General features: G+C 48.8%; 3 protein-coding genes across 3 annotated transcripts; all 3 read right to left on the bottom strand.

Moving 5' to 3' along the window:
- Window positions 1-365: 365 nt before the first annotated feature.
- Window positions 366-4116, bottom strand: LOC122184746 (complement C1q binding protein). The gene is made up of 7 exons (XM_042879939.1): window positions 4111-4116; window positions 3206-3533; window positions 2955-3105; window positions 2780-2870; window positions 2459-2554; window positions 1724-1846; window positions 366-800 (listed from the first exon to the last, which is right to left on the bottom strand). Exons 1-7 carry the CDS (start codon window positions 4114-4116, stop codon window positions 651-653), a joined length of 945 nt encoding a protein of 314 aa, XP_042735873.1. The 3' UTR covers window positions 366-650.
- On the bottom strand, window positions 3687-12341 carry DHX33 (DEAH-box helicase 33). The gene is made up of 12 exons (XM_042879608.1): window positions 12234-12341; window positions 11722-11882; window positions 10909-11136; window positions 10081-10251; window positions 9152-9337; window positions 8327-8438; window positions 7928-8087; window positions 7386-7474; window positions 6720-6847; window positions 5960-6163; window positions 5190-5276; window positions 3687-4493 (listed from the first exon to the last, which is right to left on the bottom strand). Exons 3-12 carry the CDS (start codon window positions 11065-11067, stop codon window positions 4185-4187), a joined length of 1605 nt encoding a protein of 534 aa, XP_042735542.1. The 5' UTR covers window positions 11068-11136; window positions 11722-11882; window positions 12234-12341; the 3' UTR covers window positions 3687-4184.
- Window positions 12342-12853: 512 nt separating this feature from the next.
- Window positions 12854-16930, bottom strand: DERL2 (derlin 2). The gene is made up of 7 exons (XM_042879620.1): window positions 16813-16930; window positions 16433-16498; window positions 16126-16199; window positions 15606-15699; window positions 14895-15090; window positions 14254-14344; window positions 12854-13741 (listed from the first exon to the last, which is right to left on the bottom strand). The coding sequence occupies exons 1-7, from the start codon at window positions 16903-16905 to the stop codon at window positions 13636-13638; spliced, it is 720 nt and encodes a 239-aa protein (XP_042735554.1). The 5' UTR covers window positions 16906-16930; the 3' UTR covers window positions 12854-13635.
- Between the last annotated feature and the right edge of the window lie 201 nt (window positions 16931-17131).

Below are 17131 nucleotides of genomic sequence, written 5' to 3'. Positions count from 1 at the left end.
AAGCTCTCCAGCTTCTCTGCAGTATTTTTCTAAGGCAGATGCATTAACACTAATAGCTGTGGAAGCACCTTCCTGTTTAAAACAACTCAGAGTCAGGCAACCACGATTTCAGTCATACCCCTGCTGCCACTACACCTTGCCCCAGAAATGCAATCACATACATCAGCATCACCTAGCTAGCAAAATTCCTCCGACAGCCACAGCGCTGCTGATAGGAAGGCAATTTCAGTGTCTGAAGGAGCTACAGCAGCCCTGGAGAAAACTCTGGGTAACAGACCAGCTGCACAGCCAGATGCTTAACTTCTCAGGACACACACGAATATCACTTTTTATGGCAACTGAGCAGCATGAAGAAAAAACACTACTTTTGCAGGGAGTTGTTGAACAGATTTTATTTCTCGCATTCATTCCTAACGGTACAAAATCCAGCAGGTAGGGTGAGGCAGGTCCAGACTTGAATGTCTGAGAACTTGATCTGGGCTGCAACATAACGTAAATACAAATCCCAAAATACAAGTGAGGCTCCTCACTCTCCCATGATGCTCGCTTTCAAATTCAGTTACTCACTCTCTGTCTCTGTTGTGAAGGTACACTGTGGTACTGCTGGAGCACTGCTGTGTAATGCCCACACTCAACACTGGTTTCCTAGCCTACTGACATTTGACAAAGCTTTTAAGGTCTTCAAGGAATTTAATGTACTCCTGGTGCTCCAGTGCAGTGCTGAGCTCAATTAACTCATCAGCAAATGTGTTATCCACCCCTCGATCAGCCAGGAAATCCATTAAGTGGTCATACAGAGCCTGCAAGCAAGGAACAGAAAACAGCCTTAGCAGAGCACAGCTGGGGATGTCTTGCTTCTGAGATGTCCGACTGTAGCTGGTCTGTTTCCCATCCCATCAGGCCAAGCTGTGTCCTGGAGCTGATAAAAGGGACCATAGGAGCCCACGCACACTGAGCTCTGCCTCCCCTCTGTGTAATGCCATGGGGTCACGAGGGCACGCTGTGTGGGCAGTATCTGGAAAGGGGAGTAGCTGGTGTCTCTGTTTGAGAGACTCGATCTTTCACTATCTGTACACCATTTTTTCTTGCTTCAAATCTTACTTTTCTGCAATACATTTATGCTTGTGGGCTCCCCCTCTTGCTCCTCACAGGAACAGATTTGGCACTACTTAGTACAGTATGCCAATACCTGTCATACTGCCTGAGACAAGTAACAGTAAACAAATGCTTCGTTTTGGACTTCTGGAATAGGAGTAAAACATAAATCTTACAAATCTGAAATAGAAGCAGCACTGTGGGATATTCTAATACCCACTAAGCAGTCTAATATCAGTGCTTTCAAAGAGCAAAGTTTTAATCACACAATGCACGGTCCCCAGCTAAGAATGAACCTTTTGCAAGCCTGGCACTGAGAATACATGAGTGGATGCCAAGTTCTGGGATGGCAGTTTTTAGAGTCACCACTACAAAAACATAACGGGAAAACTTAGAAAAGAAAGATACCTGCATGTGCTACTGATAAGCAACAGAGCTTAAAAAGAAATTAAAACATATTTTGTCAAAGCATCTCTGCAGCATAATACAGCTGGAATTGCTTTCAGAGAGTCCATCCCAGGCTGAAACACAAAGGACAGGATCCATGCTAACTGAGGAGCGAGTGGAGAGCCAGGCAAGAAAAGGCAAAGTGCCCTGTGCAGCCCACAGCCGTGCCAGCAGCACTTACCCAGTCGAGGGAATCTGTATTGAGGGTGTAGTTGGTGTCCTTCCAATCTGATTCTCCAGTGGGCTGAAAGCTGACCTCCCTAATAGTGAAAATGTCACTTTCTTCCTCTCCCTCGTGGCCAACCTGAAACAGGAAATGAGACACAAGACATATTAGCTCTAATTACAGGGCACCATCAGCTGCTTCATCCCAAGCCGGGAATACAATGCTGCAGGCAAAACCTCAGGTATTTAACCCGTACTTAAAGCTGCTCTTCTCCCCTCCCAGCACCACCAGCAGACAGCAGTCACCTGCTACAGTTTGCAAAATAAACCACACAGATCAGTCTGTAGCTCTCAATTATATGTTCTCCCTCTTTTGTTTGGTTTTTAAATAAAGAAATCTCTGCCTCAATTTGCAACACCTCATAGCAGTGAGATTTGCAAGCTAGTGCAGCACTGCATGAAATCTGTTGTGTTTGGGTCATTCTTATGTTTGTCCCATGTCAGTTTGCCATTGCTGGTCACACTGCTGTGCCTCTCTCCCTCCTCTACCACCACTCAGTGAGCTGATCAGAAAGCCAGGTCAGGACATGAGCAGAAAGGAACACGATTACAAAGATAAAGATAAAGCCTCTGTGTTAGCAGAAAAGATAAAAGGAGACTGCATTTTCTGCACATTCATAAAACTATGGGACTATGAGCAGCAGTGGCACAGTTACACTGCAGCAGAAAGCAGGAAACACCCAGAGCTCACCTCATCCTCGGGGTAATGGCAATCAAGCACAAGGGTCTGCTTCGTATCGTCCTTAATGACTTCCACAACGAAGTTCGGAGTCGATGTGATATCGGGCTGAAGGAGAGAAGCACCCATCAGTGCTGAGGGCTGAGCAGGCACGAGGCATCTTGCACTGGGTGCTGGGGAAGGGCACATGGGGGGCTCCCAGGGCCGCTCTCCCCCGGACCCAGCTGCCCCACTGCCCTCCATGTGTTCCCACACCCTAAAACCGACTGAGAGAGAAAAACAAAGCAAAAACCCTTTGGGGAATCCCCTCGCCCTGCTCTGCCCCGTGCCCACCTCCTCCTGCTCGTCAGGTTTCTGCTCCTCCGGTGCTTCGTCGTCCACCGCGGGCGGGATGCTGTTGTTGATGTTGAACGTAACCGTTATCCTACAAAGGACACGGAAGAGTTAAGGCCGCCTGCGTTCGGAAACCACCGCCCGCATCGCTCACGTTTGGAACTTTGGCGCTCACTTCTCCCCGGCGACTTTGCGCACCAGCCGGGCCTCGGTGCCGTGCACCTCCAGCTCCCAGCCGCCGGACACTTTGGGCAGCGCTTTGTGCTTCTGGATCTTCCGCTCCTCCTTGATTTCATCAGTCAGGAACTGCGCGAACGCTTTGTCCCCTGCGGCGGGAGAGAAGAGCTGAGCACGGCGACCGCCCTCCCCCCAGCCAACCCCACGTGCTGCGCGGGCCCGCCGCTCCCCCGCTCTCCCCCCGCTCACCCTCAGTGTGCAGCCCGCCGCAGCCGCAGGACACGGCGCCAGCAGAGCCCCGCCGCGGGCGGAGCAGCGCCGCCCGCCACCCGCCGCCATCGCTTCGCTGCCAGAGAGAGCGCGCCAAGGGCGGCGGCTGCAGGAGGGCGCGGGGCGGGAGGGACGAGAGCGGGCGGCGCGGGGGCAGCGCGGGGCGCAGCGAGGCGGCGGCGCGTAGGCCTCGTGCGAGCAGCATGGCGAGACGGGGAGAGGCAGCTGACCCGGAAGTGCTCCGGCCGCTTCCGGCGCTCCGCCTCTCGCGCTGCGGCGCGGGTTCGAGCCCCACCCCCGGCCTGACCTTGTGGCGGAGCCGAGAAGCTTCGGAAGGCGGCGGAGAAGGGGGGGGGGGGGGGAGGAAGGAAGGCAGTGCGAAGGGGAAGCAGCGCTGCGTGCCCCAACAGCGGCCGCTGCATCACCGCAGGTGAAGCGGTGAACGTGATGTGTGAGCAAAGGACAGCTGAGGAGGCAATGGGCCGTGGCACCTCCCTTCTACAAATTGTACAAGAAAAACAGTACTTTTTTTTTCTCTTTGTATGTAGAAATTTTTCTTTTTTTTCCCATCAATAAAACCTGCTCAGAATACAAACAATATCATCAAAAAATATCAAGTCTACTAGAAGAGCTCTCGTTTCCTCATAGACAAGCCTGTTACATCTCAGCAAACATTAAAGACAGGCATGAGACACCAGCGCCCCTTTCTGCCACCCCCTCCTCATGCCCACCCAGCACTACTGTGGTCCCCTTTTACAGAGAAACTGTTAAAAGGATGATTGTTCAAAGCCACGCAGACCCGTGAGGCCTGGCTCTCACAGAGAAGCCATTTTCCTCCAAGGTTTGTACCTGACGGGCAAGACAAAGCCCTGCTGTTCCTGTACACTCATTACAAAACAGCAAACGGTCCTTCAGAGTGAGCCTTAGAGCCCTGCACCCGCTGGTCCCACAGCCTGGCTCAGTTCTTGGCTGCTCTGAGCTTCCTGCGGAAATAATCGGGCGCTGCGTCGTACAGCCAGTCTGCGTCCACCACGCACAGGTCCCGCATGTAGCACTTGTTGGTGTGCAGCAGCCCGTTGTAAACCACACAGGAGGGTTTGCAGTGGAAGAGCACAGAAGAGGGATGGATGGCCACCAACTGGTGGGAGTTCACAGTGCTGTAGGTGCCATCCGGCTGCAGCTCGGCGGCGTTCATGAAGAGGCTGTGAGCCAGGCAGCGGCGGATGTTGGAGGTGTCGGAGCGGGAGGATTCCATGGGCACGGATAGCTGGATGGCAGCCAGAGAGACAAAGCAGCTGGTCACATCTTACAGCACCCCGCAGCACGGGCACAGACATCCCTAGCAACACATTTAACAAGGCTGGGCAGCACGGATCGCTTCCCAATCTTCCCTCTGACAGCTTCAATCCAAAAGACAGGGAGCCAGATCCTACAGGGCTAGCTGAAGCACTGAAGCTGAAGCACTACCCTGGCTCCACTTGCAGGCTCTAAGAGCCCTTCTTGTGTGAAGGATGAGACAGGCCATGCCTGCTGCTCCACCTGGGTTGGCATCTATGCCTTGCAGGGAAGCAGCAGCCCTGGCAAGGCCTGCAGGCTCCTAAACCTCCAATGCTACTGAGCCCATCCTACCCACCCCAAAAGCCCACCCTCCCTTCTCAGCAGCCTGGATGAGAGCTGGAGGCCACAGCAGCAGGCATGCTGTTTGTTATTTGTTCTCACTGTATAAACCTGCACTTGTCTGAAGGGTGGGCAGTCATTCTCACAGTGTTGAAGAACAAGTGTGTACGTGCACAATAGTGGGGAAACAGCCCCACTGTAACGGGCTTCTGAGAGCAGGCAAGATTACGTTATAATCCAGCTGGCCTGGACAACCACATTTTCTTGCTCCTAGGACATCATGCAAAAGAAATCAGCTTGGAGACAAACAGAAGAAATAGAGAAACGCAGTATGACAACAAGTTACCTTCACACAAATGTCCCTGAGCTGAGCTCTCACGTCTGACACGAGCATCATGTTCCTGCCGTTGACAAAGTTCTCCTTGCACCATTCCTGCGGGAGAAGCATCAGTAGTTAAAGGAATTGCTCCTTCACCCAGGAAGCACAACTGTCTTTGGATGCCATGCAAAGAGGAATCCTCATAGACAGTCTCTCTCAGAGAAAACTGCTAACTCATCTCCTTGTCAGACTGCTACCCCTGATTACTCCCCCTTCCCGCAGTGCCAAGAAACTGCCTGTTGTTCTCCTCCCACTCAGAGCTGCTCTGCAAGGTCACTGCCAGCTGCAAAACAGCACTGCGTATCCCACAGGCAGCAAAAACAAATTACCTGAGAATAACAGATGTTGCAAGAATGGGATACGCTAATCTACAAGTCAACTGAAGGAATTCATAGAGGAGCACAAATAAAAAATCTGTTCTTAAATATGCTCGGTGTTTCTGTAGTGAATGGGACACATCCAGGTGTTTAGCAGCAACTCCCAGCACCCCCTCACTTCCAGCTGTAACCAGGCAAGGAGGAGATGTGGTTCTGATCACAGAGCTGGTCTCACACAACTTTGGTAACCAGTTCCCTTCTGGGGAAACCTGTGGCACTGGAACAACTTCCTCTGCTGCCCATCTGTAAAGCACGAGCAACATCTCTGTTCTCACAGGTGCTTTGGAAGGATGCAGATGTCACAGCTGCAAGCCAGAACTCCTCACCAGCACAAACCCTGGAATCCTCAGAGCATCCTACCTTGTTGCCACTGACATTTTTGAAGGCTCTGTACACGTTGAGCAGGGTGAGGTGATCCCCCTCACTGGAGATAAATTTCTTCCTGACAGCCTGCACCTCGTCGCGCCGTGCCGGGGGGTTGTGCAGGACACTGTCCACTGATAACAGCGATACGATGGTCAGAATCTCCTCTGTGCAGTGGAACTTTGGGGACAGGAGGATGGTCTGGAAAGAACAACATTGATTTCTGGTTGACCAAATACACCCCAGGTGGGAAGGCCTCTCTGTTCACTGACAGCCCGGGAACTTTGCCAGGCACTGTTTAGAGCAATTTCACACACAATTGGGCTTAGGGACGACTGTAAGTCCTCCTGAGGAACCACTGAGCACCTTTCAGAGGCACTGCTGTGCTCTTTCTCGAGACCATTCACTTCAGATACAACACAAACATGGTGCCCAAAATTCACTACTGCATCAAACACATCCCCAAACTGTCAAACCATGCTACAGACAATCCCAGAAATAGCAAGGGAATCGACCCTGCTTCAGCTTCAGATGTGCCAGAGGAAACAAAGCAGCTTTTAAACATCTCCTTTAAATGAACAAATGATGGGCAAAGCAGCACAGCTGCTGTAAAAAAGCTGTGCTTCATTAATGTACTGCAAATACAGTGGTACAGCTGCAGTCACCCCAAATTCCAGACCTTTTTAGGCATTTGAAAGAGAAATGCCAACGGTGCTGGGATAAGTAGGTGAAATAAAAGCAGTTCTGCAGTTCTTACTTTGGAGAACTTTGGTTCCAGCGGGAAGGCTGCCATCTTCCTTCCCAGGGGAGTCAGCACAAGCTGATCTTCCTTTCGCTCCACAGCCCCCAGCAGGTCCAGCTGCTCAATGGCTGCTTGAATAGCATCTGTCAGAACAAGAAGGTTTGGGCTGTGACAGACACGAAGCGAAAGGACCAGCAGCAAACATCACTACTCTTTCCCCAGCCCAGAGGGACAACACTTGCAGTTTATCAGTTTAGAGGAACGAATGCCCCAAGCAATGATGCAACCCCCTTTGTCCAGTAGAACAACCATCTTTTCCAATTTACATAGCAAGAAAACAAGCAAAACTAAAGCTGCCATCTCTAGCTTTGAGCAGAAGTCATGCGAGATTCTCTATGGCTTTCTGTGGCACTGTTCTTCATGAGCAACAAGTGCTCACTGCTCTGTTTGGAAGCTGTGCTCTCCAGCTTTCTGTTGTAACCACGACTGCTGTGATGAGCAGTGAGCGAACCTGAGACTTTGGGACCATCAGCAGATGCAGCAGGGAGAGATTGCTCCCTTCTCACAGCCCTCACTTTCCACACTTTTCAGGCTGCCCTGAAGACATTATTTTTAAGCTATTCTTTAGGTACTCATTTTTCCATTTATTTTTCCCCCAGGACTGCTTATGTAAGCACTTACCAGGAGATGGTTTGGACATGAAGTCAAAGGTGAGTATGTTGGGAATTCTCAGGGCCAAGAGCTGAAGCAGCACACTGGCCAAGTTACACCTGCATAGGCAGAAAAAAACAACTGAAATTACCTCATCTTATAGGCAGATAACAGCATAAAAAAAACCAAAACAACCTAAAAGCATGAAGAAAGTGAACAGAGTTCTCAGATCTGTGCTCTAACTTGAAAGAGACAATTCCAGGGCTGCAGACCAGTCCAATGACAGCTGGTGAAACCTGACTTCCTGAACAGTCAGACCCTACCTCCAGTTTTGCTGGACCTCTTAAAGCCAAGCACCCACCCTCCAGATGGACTCTCAAGTATTTTACCAAGTGCCCCAATGGACAACGTGCAGATGACTCTGGTGGAGCCTGCAGGAGTGGCAAACCCAGTATTACCCTTCCCTGTGGGGAAGGTAATAACAGACTGCTAGTTCTGTCTGAAAGGAAAAACTCCCTGGCCAGACCTCTCAATTCTTTGATATTAATCATTTCACCATCACGTGCTCTCACCTCTGTATCTCAGGTACTGTCATTTTGTCAAACTTCTCAAACTCATCCTCAGTGTAGAGCCGGTAGCAGATCCCACTGTCCTCTCGCCCTGCTCTCCCTGTCCGTTGCCAAGCCTGGGCCTTTGACACTCGCTGCACTGCCAACACTTCCAGACCGATTTCTGAGTATGGAAAAGCATCATTTCTGTCACTGGTTGCATAATGCAGGACCTTGGAAAACATTAGCTCGTTAACAAAAAATCCCAGGAGCTTCCTGTCCAACTACTGTACGCATCTGAAACCTGGGATGTTAATTGAGGCAGCGCACAGTGTGTTTTACATCAGCTGCCAATGGGACGTATTGCTTCAAAAAACCCAAACTTCTACAACAGCATTTCCGTTGTGCCTCGGGGTTCCTCACCAGGGTTGTACTTCTTTGCTTTGACCATGCCTGTGTCCACAACAAACTTTATACCCGAAATGGTGATGGAGGTTTCTGCGATGTTGGTGGAGAGGATCACTTTGCGGCAGCCCTAAGAGGAAGAGCAAACTGAAGCAGTCAAAAGCCACCTCAGATCAGCTGCAGTACAGAAATGCCACTGATTTCAGCCAGCACGGGTCAAGCCTTCATACTACTACAGTGTGCTACAATCATGTGTTATGTTTGCTATAGCAGATCTTGTAAATGAAGATCATCTCTAGCTCCTAATCAGATCCTGAAACATGTGCCTATGCTGTTGTAACAAAATACACCACCCAGCAGAACAGTTATCAGGGCATCTTTAAACCACTTTGGTTCCATTTCTATCACAAGTGCAAGAGCCAAATTCCTGTTTATCTGATGATATGGGGGTCCCAGGCAATTGGCACAATTTCCTTTTCTTATGGCCCTGCTAAACATATCCAGATGCTTGGCTTCCTTAGCATTTGGCGAGCCTGCCATCTTCTTTTCTGCGCTACTGACACAGTCATACAAAACGAGGCACATTTCAATCACTCTGCCCTTTTTCCCCTCTCCCTCATCTTTCCTTTTCATGATCCCAGATAACTTATCCTATGGCTCGTAACTCCATCAAAGCTGCAGCATCTTGTATCACTCTGGAATCATTCCACCTGAAGTCAGTGGAGACAATTCAGACCATCAGTACAGACTGTTTTAAGACCCGAAATTCTATGGTTTTTTTTCCCAAGCACTCACACAAGCAAACAGACAAACTTATTCTGATTGTCCACCACATTCTCTCACCTTGGGGGCAGCCTGAAAGACTCGGAGTTGTTGAGAGTAGGGCAGAGAAGCATAAAGAGGCATCACTGTCATCTGCGGGCAGCCATCAGGGAGGTGCTTGGCAATGTCTCGACAGGTTTTGGTCATGGCTTCAATCTCTTCCTGACCAGTCAGAAACACGAGGATGTCCTGAGAAGAGGGTGCTTCCTGGAGCCAGAGGGAAAAGCACGTGAGAAGTTACAATAGATTGGACATGGAGAGAGAGCTGAGCTTGTGATATCAGCAAATCTTCCAACATGTTGTCCTGTTAGCAAGTCAGCAAAGCATGTAAGACAGAAAAGACACATTCTGTGCAAGGTGTGGAACAGCTCTAAGATTCCGATGGATTCGCCATTGGTGGAAGGGTAAACAGCATTTTACAGTGTTGGGTCTTAACGAGGATGAAGAAATCACTCAAATTCACATATCTGTCCAAAACATGAAGGGAGAGGGCCAGCAAGCACCCAGACACGAGTCAGTAAACACAAAAAAACTCAGGTGAGACAAACATTTCTGTATGAATTAACACCAGAGAGCTTTGCATAGCAGTCTTTTTTCAACTCCAGCCTTGACAGAGAAGCACTGTAATTCTACCAACAAGAGCATCTGCAAAGCATTAGATGCAGAATAATAAGCACTTTAATTAAATGATTTAACTGTCCTTCAGTTCTGCATTCAAACATCTAATCCCATCTCTGTTATTTGAACAGACTCCTACTCACAAACCTAGCATACTTTGCAGTTACCCACTTTTCCCAGCGGAAGCAGCAAGCACTTCAGGGACACCTGTGATTCAGTGGTCAAGCCATCTCCAGGCCAGATGGGCTCAGAGCCTTTGCCACAGCAACCTGAGCCCCCCAGGTGACAATCTGTGGCACCAGGGAGGTGCAGACTTGATGAGATGACCATACCTGGTGGATCTGGAAGACTGACACCAGTGCTGCTTGGAGGTAATCACTCTGAGGCTGTTTGGTGTAGAAGACCTGAATGGGATGTTGCCTGCCTTCTAAATAGAGAACAGGAGCTCCATTGAAGTACTGGGAGAACTGATCGACATCCATCGTAGCTGACATGACAATCACCTACAGTGTGAACATAAAATGGGTGAGCACAGCAGTTCACACCCAGCAGGAGACTCATGACCAGGGCTAACCCATAGCCAGCTTCCTGAGGCTGCAGTACAGATTTAGAGCAGCAAAGAGCACACAGACTTTGAGACAGGATGATTTTTGTTTGTATAATACCAGAGCCAATAGCTTTAACAAGTGTGATGTGCTGGTATGAGAAAATGAGCAAGAAGGCACAGTAAAATTCTCTTCTGACATTTAACAGAGCTGAACACACAAAGCAAGGTTGCACAACAGCCTGTTGAACAGACTGCACTAGGATCATACCAGTCTTCCTACATGCCTTCCTCATCAAAACCAAGGTGCGTTCATGCAGTTTATCATGTACTTGCACACTCCAAATCATGACCTGACACATACGTGCAACGTCTTCCCCCAGTACGAGCCTTTCATACAGCTTCAATAACAGAGAGAAAGCTCCTGTCTCCAAGGCGAGTGCCAGACTCTCAGCAACACACTGTAATTTGGCCACCCTGAACTATTCAGATTTAAAGGGATTTTTCAGGAAAGGAAAATATGTAAAGCTAACATTTGAAACACACTGTAAACTCCAGGTGTTGCTCATAAGGCACAGAGTCCAAGCCCCATCTCCGCCATCCTAGCCGAACATACCTTGAGGGGCAGTTTGCCCAATTCTTTTCGTTTCTTTTGTGCAGCTTTCACCACTCCAAAGAGCACATCAGTATGGATTGTCCTCTCATGGGCTTCATCCAGGATGACAACGCTGTACTTCCGCAATATAGGATCCCCAATGGCTTCACGAAGCAGCATGCCATCCGTCAAGAACTTTATTCTAGTTTCATCAGATGTGAGGTCATCAAAGCGCACCGTGTAGCCAACCTAAGGGAGCAATCGTTACAGAGAATTTACATTTCTCACTGGTGTTGTACCATGAAGCAGAACTGCACAGTGCCACATATCAGCCAGACCAACGTCACACCGAAAGGAAGCTCCCAGCACTGTAGCCCATTAGGTTTTTCTCAGCTGAAAGCTCATCAGAAACACTACAGTCTCCTCTCTTTTAGCCGGCATTAGAAATTACTGCATGCTCTCTGAACGGTTTTATTTATGCAAAATCCTTTTCCTCCACTTGTCTCCCACAGGTTCACAGACTAGCAAAGATTCAGCACTTTCCTCTCCTTGACTTCTGATACAGGGAAGAAAAGAAGCAAGGGCCTTTTTTGTCTGTTTTATTCATTAACCAGTATTTATCCAAATAAGAGAACACAGATAATCACCAAGTAAAAAACTACAAACACGGGCTCCCTTGAGCCACAAAAAAAGCAAAAACCATTTTTCCCATTCAAGCATATTACAGAGGACTGCCTACCACCCTTACAACTCTTAACATTTTTACCTTATCCATTCAATGAATGACACTGCAGTACTAAAACAGCTCCCTAAAGACCATGGGAAGGCACCTACCAGTTTCCCCAGCTCCGTTCTCTTCTCATCTGAGACTCTGGTAGCTAAGGAGATAGCTGCTACTCTGCGAGGCTGTGTCACAGCAACGATGCCCTGGCGGCCAATTCCTGCTTCATAGAGATACTGAGGGATCTGAGTGGTCTTTCCTGAGCCCGTTTCTCCTGAAGAACAACAAGGGAATAGAATCAGAATTGCAGGGGTTGGAAGGGCCCTCCGGGGATCACGAGGTCCAACCCTCTGCTGAAGCCAGGCCCCTCAGTGGTTCCTTGTAGGGGAGATGCTCCAGGCCCCGATCACCTCTGCAGCCCAGTGCTGGACTCTCTAGGAGTCCCCTTTTTCGAACCGAGGACCTCAGAACTGGACAGAGATCTGGGAAAACAGAGCTTTCCCATCTAGAGCACCTTCAAACAAAAGGTTCCAACTCATTCTCACGGCAGTTCCGCAGGGCCGGCACCTCACCTCACCACACGGCAGTCACCTCAGCGCCGCCCACCCCCGCCCCGGCCGCTCACCGATGAGCACGGCGCATTCCAGGCCCCGCAGCTGGCTGAGCAGAGGCCCCCGCGCCTGGAAGATGGGCAGCTCGCGGCGCTGCGAGGCGGCGGGCGGCAGCGGGGGCCGGCGTGGAACGGCGGGCGAGCCGGGCAGCATGGCGGGACCGCACCGTCAGCCGCTCGGCCGGAGGCGCGACGCCGCCATCTTGTGGTGCTCGCCTTCGCGCGGCGCGCTGGGAGAGGGTGAGGGCGGGCTGGGGGCGGGCTGATCCTTCACGCCCTCACAGCGCTCCTGAGCATCGTCACGGCTCGCGGGACGAAATGGTGGTTTTCGTCAATTCCCCTATCCAGGACAGATGGAGTCCAAGTGTGGCTGAAGCAGATGAGCTGAGCTCTTGGACTTCCTTGCATTTATAAATCAACAGAGCTCCAAGGAAACCCAGAGTGGCGTTCTGTTGCTGCACAGTGTTGCAGCCCTCCTCCCCAAACTTCAGAGACACACACACAGATACGCTACACCCCTACCATGCTCACTGTACCACCCTTTTTCTTCACAGTTCTCAGAGACAGCTGCAGGAGAAGCTTGCTTACCCATCTCTGCCTCCAGCCTATCATACAAAAGATTAACAAAAAGAAAATCCAGAAAACATTTTATTCAACTCATTATCTGAGATATTCGAACAGTTCAACACCAGACAGACTCCTTCCTAGTGCTCCAAGGAACGTAAGGACTGCTGGAAGTGTGCCTGTGCGGGAGGCAGGCGGTGTGGCCCCATTTAGCCAACCAGAGTCACACCTGGTTGTCACAACACACAGTTTCTGGGAGAAAAACCATCACAGTGTACTCACAGCCTGCAAGTGTGTTCACAGAGAGGCACGTTCCAAAAAGATTTACGTTGAATGATGTATTTCTTACACTTCAAACAAGACTGGAGACACTACCAGCTCGGACTAAAAAACATTTACCACTGAAATAGGGACTTGCACTCTTACCCATCTTGAAGCTGTTTTATCCAAGAATTAAAAAAGGAGTTAAAAAAGGCTTTTTTGTCCCCTGTAAAGTTCCCCATATAGTTTCCTGTATCAAATAACTTGAAAAAAAAATGCTTTAGAAATCACTTCAAACAAGTACTCATGGTCTTGTTAACTGAAGTTGACAGGAAATGGTTTCCAGTTTAAAGTTTTTTGGCTCCACTGGATTAACATTCGCATTACCAGCACAGTAAATTCCCCAGCTAAGGAAGACACTGGTAGCCTGGAAGTGTCTTGGATTAGACTGCCATTTCATAAAGTGCTTGTATTCAAAACCATAGAGCTGATGAAGAGTGTTCTTTCTGCGATGGAGAATGAGGGATTCCCCGGGACAGAACTCCAGGTTCATCTCTCCCAGTCACTGCTGGGTTTTGGCACAGCCATCTGATTAGCCTCCAAGACGTTGACCTTCTCCCCACGCAAATCCTCCCGGCCGTTCTTCTGGCAAGGGATTGTAATTAGGATCATCTTCTGGTGTATCAAATATTGCTTTCCTGGAAAGCAGAAAGCAGTTTGTTTTCTTTCCACGAGAATACACGTTTAATAATAAAACCTAGACGGCTCCAATTCTACGCACATCCATAAACCGAGTAGGAGCAGTACTCAGTAATACCAGCAGCGACATCTGCCGAAGCTGTGAAATGAGGATGGTAATAGCTGTATTTCACTTAATAATTACTCTGTTCATACACAGCTGGATTCTTATTCCTCACACGCACTTTTGGTGCCACCAACAGGCAGAAGTTTGTAACGACTACTAAGCATTAACAAATCAAGCACTTCACAAAGCCCTCAGCCACTCCCCTCTGGAAAAGCTTCCACTTACACACTTGACACAATCCCCTCCCTCGTTTGGCAACACACAAGTTAGATACAGAAGTACAGACATACTGCAGCTCTGACTCGACTTCCCTTGCTTACTAGAAGTCACTTAGGTCGAGTTATACAGCATTTTCCACACAAGCATTGCTTCTTCATCTGTTCCAAACCAGAAAGCAATACTTACAGCACAGATGGTGTTCTCAGAAGCCTTCCGCCACCAGGCTGATTGGGAAAGACATCCTCTAAGAAAAAATATATATGCCCGACTGCAATGCCTAGTACATGAAGAAATATGAATGGTTATTTTCCAGTACTTCTTTACAGCTCACAAATACTTAAGAATTTTTAGGGGAAAAAAAAACCACCCACTCTTTTCTTCACAGAATGTATAATGAGGTATAGAAATACAAAACCCAGTGAAACGTGTTGTCTCAGACGATGAGTGTAACTTACACTGTAAGACATTAACACAGGCAAAACAGGCTGTCATTATAAAATAATATTACAGCTTCACTTGAGTTAATAAGAACAGTATTACATTCTGTATCAGTAGTGTCATACCAGTAATCAGATTGTGTATCTGTACACATTTCAAGCAAGAAAGAGCCAAAGCCTCAGAAGCTCTTTTAATTGTTACAGCACAAAATATGCTAGAGTCTGGGAATCAGAAACGCCTGGTACAAACGCACTGCCTTCACATGACACCAACTAACAGTAAGCCACAAGAGGCAATCAGCCTTTGGGGCTGTTTTTCTTGGTTGTTTTTTTTTTTTTCCCTCCCATGCTTCTTGTTTCATTAGCCTTGTGATTCTTACAGCTCCTTACCTAGGAGATCCACAATGATGGAGTTCCCCAAAAGCAGTGAAAAGCCCATCAGTACCCAAGGTAGGAACGGAGCTTGGAAGATGAGAAGCCCAAAGAAGTTCATACGGACGTAGGGATTCCTGCGGCTCCAGATGTACACGAGCATTATTGTGAACGCCTGACCCAAGAAAACCAAGTTGACAAACAGGCCAAAGATCTCCAATGGGTAGTTAAAGAAATTCACCAAATAATAGTTTGAGGTCAAGCATGAGAAGAATTTGATAGCTTGATCTATAATTCCACGTTTTCCAAGCAATTCTTCCTTCTTTCCCATGTTCAGGTAAACCACGTTTATGGTCAATCAAAGTCAACGCCTGTGGCAGGATGCAGTGTATCCAGAGCGTGAATAAACACTTAAAAATAAAACTCATCATGAAACCACTGAAGCAAAAGCATTAATTAGATAACCTAGGCATGATTACGCACCTGAGCAGTCCCCCATTCTACTGCCATAATTCTGTCAAGCAGCAAAAAGAGTGAAAGATCAACCTAATGTCTGATAGAAGTGACAGTCCAAAGCACTGAAAGCTACTTAAAAATACCACTGCTTCTCGTGCTACAAGAAAAATGTTCTCATCTAAGAATTAAGAGAAATGAACAGCAAATTTTGAGTTCTCTTTCACTTATCTTTTGCTTGACTACAGTATGTTGGAATAAAAACAGAAAGGATACGGTCATTAAGAGTCCTCCAAAAAGGAACATAAATACAAAATCTGCCGTCCGACCTCGAAAAGAGCCTTCTTCAAGCATCCGGCAGTAACGGTATCTGAAGTCACAGGTCAGGGAAACTGGACAACAAATGAGTTTAGACAAAGATCCCATAGGAAAAGATTGCATTTATATGATTTAAGATTGTGTATCAGTTTAGTTCATTAACTGCCTCATCCTGCGTGCCTCAGCAGAGTGGCCAATTCCAGGACAGAAATATTACTAGGAATTTTCCCTTGGATTTCAGAACTGGATTTCAGCTGAAGGACCTGAGTTGTACAACAGATTCATGACAGCACAGAAATAAATGGCAGAGTGCTTGATATGTTACAGAGATCCTGTTGATGCCCAGTCCATCAGCTAACCTAGCATTACTAAACTCTTGGTAACTTTGGCACAGAGCAGAATTAAACCTGCTTGCACACAGAGCCATTATGGAGTTCTGCTTTCCAAGGAGGGAAAAAACAAAAGTCATGAAGGATACAAAAAGATCATGTTAAATAAAAAATTAAAGCCGACTGGTCCAAAGAATAAGTAGTTGGTGATTAACCGCCATACCTGGAAATGACACAAATGCAAGGCATTTAGATGTGACAATTTATTGCTACACAGAAAAGAAAATAACAAAGTAACAGAAACCTCCCTTACAGTCAGTGAATGTAAAAGCAGGGCTCAGAGGCACTCATCTCCTCCGTGTGAGGAGTTACAGCCCCCTACAGCACTGCACTTCAGGAAGACTTACATGCTCACCAGATTACTTTAAAACCTCTCACACATCAGGAGCTACTTACTTGAAAGTGTTTAAATATTAATTCGGGGTTGAAATACAGCTGGAAGGGTGTAATTAGTTCTAATTGCTGGAAAAGAACAGAACAACGAATCAATGCACCGAGCAGGAGCTGCACAAACACAAACACAAACAAGCCATCAGCACCGTGCTGCGCGGAGCCGAACCGCGGCAGTCAGCGCGCACATCTTCAGCACAAGGCCTTGTCACGGCTCGGCCGCCCACTGCCGTTCGCGGGTTCGGTTCCTCCCAGCCCCCGGAGGCCCTGAGGCGCTGCCCGCCCGGAGCCGCCCGTAAGAGAGGACAAGGGACGGGACCACCTCGCTGACGGGACCACCTCGCTGACGGAACCCCCCGCGGCCCCGGCCCCGCTTCCCATCTCACCACAGCGGCGGTGGTGAGGACGCAGGCTGTGGTGTAGGCCCGCGTCACCGGCGGCACCTGCAGGTACTCCTGCCGGAAGGTCTGGTACGCCATGTTAGCGCCCCCGCGCTGCTTCCGCTTCCGCCTCCTCTTCGCGCATGCGCGCACATCTCCCGCCCCTCCGCCAATCGGCAGCCGAGCCACGCGCAGCCCGCGCAGCTCGCGCAGCCACGCTGCATCCTCATTGGCCGAGCGAAGAGCGCGGCCTCTCTCCTTTTCCACAAGCTCCCCGCCCCCGTGAGCTGGAGCGCTCGGTGATTGGTCGGAGCCTCCATCCTCG

This window comes from Lagopus leucura, unplaced genomic scaffold, assembly GCF_019238085.1.
Source record: "Lagopus leucura isolate 7727_CA_CO unplaced genomic scaffold, USGS_WTPT01 Super-Scaffold_100024, whole genome shotgun sequence".
In the NCBI taxonomy this organism is placed as follows: domain Eukaryota; kingdom Metazoa; phylum Chordata; class Aves; order Galliformes; family Phasianidae; genus Lagopus; species Lagopus leucura.
Note: the sequence above shows the minus strand (reverse complement) of the source record. Positions and strands in the feature narration are given on the sequence as shown.